The sequence below is a fragment of the Phacochoerus africanus genome, chromosome 2 (genome assembly GCF_016906955.1).
Source record: "Phacochoerus africanus isolate WHEZ1 chromosome 2, ROS_Pafr_v1, whole genome shotgun sequence".
In the NCBI taxonomy this organism is placed as follows: Eukaryota; Metazoa; Chordata; class Mammalia; order Artiodactyla; family Suidae; genus Phacochoerus; species Phacochoerus africanus.
In genome coordinates, this window is record NC_062545.1 from 22120137 (window position 1) to 22126136 (window position 6000).

The 6000-nt window shown below is 46.4% G+C and overlaps 1 protein-coding gene across 5 annotated transcripts in view; it reads right to left on the bottom strand.

Annotated features, from left to right (window-relative positions):
- Positions 1 to 5557, bottom strand: part of AIG1 (androgen induced 1) — a 246779-nt gene extending 241222 nt beyond the window's left edge. For 2 of the 5 annotated variants that reach the window (XM_047770057.1, XM_047770056.1), the window contains exon 1: positions 5234 to 5447. In XM_047770057.1, coding sequence (XP_047626013.1) covers positions 5234 to 5374 — 141 coding nt within the window. In that variant the 5' untranslated portion in view covers positions 5375 to 5447. Of the gene's footprint in view, positions 1 to 5233 lie in introns of all 5 variants that reach the window. The other 3 variants (XM_047770055.1, XM_047770059.1, XM_047770058.1) reach the window with 3 other exon arrangements.
- Positions 5558 to 6000: the final 443 nt, after the last annotated feature.

Sequence of the window (6000 nt, forward strand, 5' to 3'; positions counted from 1 at the left end):
TGTTTAAATATGTTTTAAATATAGTGCACAGAATTAAGATATGAAGGCTGCGGCTTACAAACGATTCCATGTTAGATTACAAGACCGAAAGAGCTTGGCTAGAGCAGCATTTATCAAATCAGAATGTGCCGCAGAATCATCGACTGATCTTACCAACAGATAGACTCTGATTCGGAAGGCGTGGGGTGGAGCTGGAGGTTCCACATTTCTACCAGGCTCCCAGATCAGGCTACTGCTGGTCCTCGGACCACACTTGGAGGAGGTAGGGCCTAACCAGTGTTGTGCCCGCGCAAGAATGAAAAGTCATTAGAGGAGAAATAACGAACACACGGGGGCTCTAAGACATGATAACCCTCCAAACGGTAAATACCATAAACTGCAGCAAATGGGATCATCAAATTTGTTTCAACCTCTAAAAATCAAAGCATATTAAATCCAATATCCATACTAATTTCACTTTTATAACAAATGTCCAGTTTACGTTTTTCAAGGAAGTTGATTCTCATGCATGGGTTAGACATTCTACCACACAGAGCTGAATAAAATTCCTGTTGATAATAGTTCCAAAAATCCCTATGATTTTGAACGTCTTAGGAGGAAATAGGACAAGAATACTCACTGAACACTTGGAAAGTTTCCATTTATTCAGATGTTTAGTAAACACCTATTGTATTCCAGCACTACTTTGAGGCCTCAACATCTAGTTTCTTTTTTCTTTGTATTTATCCATGCTGGTTTGATTCTGATTCTTTATTTCTTCTATTGGAGGGGGGCAATTATTATTATTTAGTTGGTGAATAAGTGAATGAATCTGCATCATCTGAAGAACATTCATCAGCTGTGCAGTGCTCAAGAAAATATTTGAGGAGTTCCCATTGTGGCTCAGTGGTTAATGAACCTGACTAGTATCCATGAGGACATGGGTTCAATCCCTGGCCTCACTCAGCAGGTTAAGGATCCGGCATTGCTGTAAGCTGTGGTGTAGGTTGCAGATGCAGCCTGAATCCTGAGTTGCTGTGGCTGTGGCGTAGGCCAGCAGCTACAGCTCCAATTCAACCCCTAGGCTGGAAACCTCCATATGCCCCTGTGTGGCCCTAAAAACAGACAAAAGATCCAAAAAAAAAAAGGGAAAAAGAAAATATTTGAACATTATAGTAAGTTTAGTTAAAATTTTCTTTCGTTCCAGCTTATTTGCAATTAAGAATATTCCTCCTGGCATGGTAAGTTGCATAATGATAATTTCTAAAATATTTCACAGTAAAGAAAAGGCCTAATTTTTCCAATGTCTTTCAGTTTTTATAGACTCTCATCTTGCCCGCTGTCACATGTGCATCACCTCAGCATAGTTTCATGGATGCAGGAGGCAAAAACCTGTATTTTGATTAAAGTTAAAATTAACTAGCTATCTAACATAAAAGAACTGAGTCACTGCTTAAGTACAACATTTAAGGTTTTTTCCCAGGTCACGGCAAGAGCCAAGTGTACCAGTTTTCTATTGCTGCTATAACAAATTACCATAAATTGAGTGGCTTAAACACAGATTTATTATTTCATAGTTCTGGAGGGCAGAAGTCCAAAATGGGTCTCACTGGGCTAAAATCAAGGTGTCAGTAGAGCTATGTCCCTTCTGGAGGCTCCAGGGGAGAATTTATTTCCTGGCTCATTCCAGCTGGTAGACACCACCCAGATTCCTTGGCTCTTAGCCTCTTCCTCCATCTTCAAAGCCAGCATCTCTCTGCGACTTTCTTCCACCATCAATCTTCCTCCAACTGACTTCTGCCTCCCTCCACTTCTAAGAAACCTTGTGGTAGCATGGATAATCTGGACAAATCTTCTATCTGAAGGTCAGCTGATTAGCAACTTTAATTCCTTTGCCATGTAACCCAACATATTCAGAGGTACCAGAGCTTAGGATACAGACATTCTTTGGGGACCTATCATTCTGCTTATCACACAGAGACAGGGTTCCATGTACTAACTGGAATCTTCCCGAAGCACTTTCAGTTGTTCAATTGTAGGGAAAAAAAGCTCTTGGGAAATAACCATAACAATATAAGATTAAGGAGAGCAGTAACTTGCATTTCACTTTTGAATCACGAGCTCTGAACCTATTGGGATAGCTCTCATACTCAGACAGACAGGGATACAGCTGCAACGGCCATTGCCACACAGTCATATTCTCCTGGATACATGTTGCCTGAGACTCCTGACTTTCATTCTGGTAAACTGATGCCGCAGATCATGGAATCAGATTGTCGGTACGAGTAGAGGTCCTGACTCGCTGGGATCCAAGCTCCAGAACAAGGCCCTTCTCACCGAAATGGTGAGAAGCCAAACCCTCTCCCAAAATTGCTAATGAGCTCAGAATCATTAAAAATGTCCAAAGCACTGAGTAACAAAGTTTATTTATTTATTTTTTAAACAAGAAAAATGAAAAGTTTAATGGCAAACTATAGTAGTCTACTCTTTTCGTGCCATTACTAAGGATTGACAGGCTAGTTGTTTTAACAGCTGTACAATGCTTAAGCTCTAAAGACCCTAAATCTCTAATAATAAAAAGAATAACACTTTGCATGAGCGTTTTTTTAATATATTCTAGGCATACTTTCTCACAAGAACCCTTGACTAAAGATTATATTTCAATCAGAAGCCACAGATAGTAAAAAGTCTGAAGGATTGGCTGAAGGGCCTATACAGACCGAATTTAAATACGAAACATCATAAAAGTTTCAAATTTAAATTTATGGCCTGAATTCTGATAAACAAAAGTATATTTGTGGTGATTATCACTATTTCAAATAGGCAAGTCCAACTTTCACATGTTAAAATATAAACTGTACGACCGTTTAAGCAGTCAGATTGGCTCCACTACAGTTTCATGTCATACAAGAAACTTGTTTTTTGTAACACCCAGTAAGCAATGTCAATTGAGAACTAGTCATCTCTCTCTCTCGGGGGTTAACCCATACCCTCAATTTCTACCCCTCTCACCTGCTGATCCCCCTACATCCCCAAAACTACATCTAATGTAAATGGGCTTCTGAGAACTGTTCATAGTTCCCATGGCTCTAGTGGGGTCTCCATCAGCACTATTCCTTGGCAGGTTGCAGGTTCAGTTCCTGGCCTTGCTCAGTGGGTTAAGGATCTGGCGTTGCCATGAGCTGTGGTGGAGGTCGCAGACTCAGCTCGAATCCCGAGTTGCTGTGGCTCTGGCATAGGCCGGTGGCTACAGCTCCGATTCAACCCTGGCCTGGGAACCTCCATATGCCTCGGGAGCGGCCCTAGAAAAGGCAAAAGAGACAAAAAAAAAAGAGTTCTGAAAATCTAAGCACATATTTTCAAATAACATCTAAATATTTTACTTGTGAGTTTAGACAGTTGAAAGGGGGACATGATTTCTTTCTAAGGCTCTGATACATATTTATCAGAACCTCAGGGCTGCAGGTTTCACTCAGTCTATGGAAAATGTCTGCTACATGAGCCAGTCCTCATTGACCAGCCAATCAACCCAAGAAGACTCTCTGTCAGGATAAGTCTGACTTCATTTTTCAATCAAATATGAAGACAGTTCTAGTGACCTATCTTCTGAAGGCAAAGAGGAACAGATAAATATAGCACAGGGCCTTGTCATGTGCTTTTCCTTTGGATGAATGGAGCAGAAATAAAGGAGAACTGGCAGGCATGACCTGTGTTCAGAAGCAGATCAGTTTCAAGAAAGAGCTGGAAATTGAGGAACTGAAAATTGAAACCCCTGAAACAGTCTATGCCCTGGGCAGTCTTGGTATCCAGTTTGGAGAGTGCTGGGAAAAATGGCTTAAATTCCCTCTGAAAGTATCTAACGTGAGACCAATTTTTTTTTTTTGCCTTTTTGCCTTTTTGCCTTTTTGCCTTTTCTAGGGCCGCTCCCGAGGCATATGGAGGTTCCCAGGCTAGGGGTCCAATCGGAGCTGTAGCCACCGGCCTACGCCAGAGCCACAGCAAGGCAAGATCCGAGCCACGTCTGCGACCTCCACCACAGCTCACGGCAACGCCAGATCCTCGACCCACTGAGCAAGGCCAGGGATCGAACCCCCAACCTCATGGTTCCTAGTCGGATTCGTTAACCATTGCGCCACAACAGGAACTCCGAGACCAATTTAAAATGGTATATCTACACAAAGACCCTCTGATTGCATGCTTTGAGGGATCCTAAGCCTTTGGAAATATCTCAAAACAGGTATCAAGTTCTCTTCATCAAAATGGAGGGTCAACAATTAAGAGATTAAAATCGTGCTTAGGTGGCCAACCTCCTGTATAATCTTGGCTAGGCAGTACTGGCAATCCAGGAATGGGTTCTACATTTTGTCTAGTCCTTAGAACTTCTTGCTTCTGTTTTCTCTGTCCATGCTTGATCATCTTTTGGTGTGTGTTTGAGCCAGTCTTAGTCACCTTTCACCTTCAAGTTCCCCGGCTCCACCCCATTTCCCTATTGGGTCTTATGCTCATGTTCTGATTCTCTGGCCCTTTTAGTGCCAGAAGTGGATTAAAAAAAAAAAAAAAAAACTAAACAACTGCAACTGCCAAGGTTGTCATGTTGTGCCAATAGAGGAGCTGCTTATGCAAACTACTGCGAACTTTTACATGGGAAGATATGGAAAAGTGTAGAGTCACAGTGCAAATGCATTTTGAAACTCTCTATGGTCTAATGTTTGGGGGGGGGGAGGTTGAAAGTGAACTACTGACAATGGGCAAAAAACAGATGCAAAGAAGACAACTTTATTAGGCACTTGCTCTTTATGAGCTTTCTCTTCTTTATGAGGAGGACTTTGGTCCTTTCAGAGGAAGCGCCAAAACAATACCCAGTTTCCTTCAGCTGCTGCAACTTGATCCCACGGTGGGTGCTCTGGAAAGCACGTTGGGGGCCAATGCGGGCCACTCATGATCAAGGTCGTCGGATCCATTTGCTAAGTTGAGAATCTTCCCCTATCACCTCTTAGAAGCAAGTGTGTTTCTCCCTCCAAATAGCCTACCACCTGGCTGCACCCCACCTCCACTCGTGCCCAGCTACCAGGTGAGGTTAGGTGCCTCAGAAGGTGTTGCTGCGGGGGCAGCCAGGCCTTCAGACCCGGTCACTGGGCAAGAGACGAGGACAGGGGTGGATGCTGCAGGCGCGCGCAGGTGCTCGCACACCCACCAACACACACAGGCTCGGCGGAGCGCAGGAGGAACAGGGGTAGGCGGGGGATGGCCTTACCAGATCAATGAACGTCAGGAATTTCCAGCTCCCTCCGTAGGTCTGATGCGAGGGCATTTCGATGGCCTTGTAGTTGCACAGAATAGAGCAGTAGGACAGCAGGATGGCCACCCGCAGCACCTGGCAGGGGACAAGCGCCATGTTCGCGCAAGGCCTGGGCGCGCCCGGCGGCGGGGAGGGCGGACGGCCGGGCGTGAGGCGCAGGGGGCGGGCGGGGGCCGTGGGAAACCCTGCGACGGGCGAGTGGGCGGGGCGGGGCGCTTCCCGCGGGACCGGCGTGGGCGTGAGCGATCGGGCCCGTCCACCTCGCGGGCGGGGCTGGGCGGCGTGTGCGGCCCCGGTGGCGACCGGGTGGGCGGCGTGGCGTCAGCTCTTTCGTCATCTCCGTCATTCTGCTCCAGCGTTTGCCCGGCGCAGAGACCCGGCCGGGGGCGCTGGCTCGGCGTCCCTAGAGCAGGTGGGCGCCCTCCGAGGGCGACCCGAACCCCGGGAGCGCGCGCCGAATGCGCGGGTCGCCGCCTTTGGCATCAGCCGGGCTGAGCGGGCGCGGGGGACAGGAAGCCCGCGAGGAAGGAGGGACCCCCGAGGACTCGCGGACCGAGTGGCACCGATGGGAGCGTTCACGAGGGGTCTGAACCCGCCGCGCCTTGGTAGCCCTCGAGTGACTTGTTTTATTTTGAGCCCAATTGGAATTTTGGTGTTCGACTACTGTTAATCACTATAAAATTCCCTTACCAATTCCATTTGATAGACCGCCCTGCCCTTTT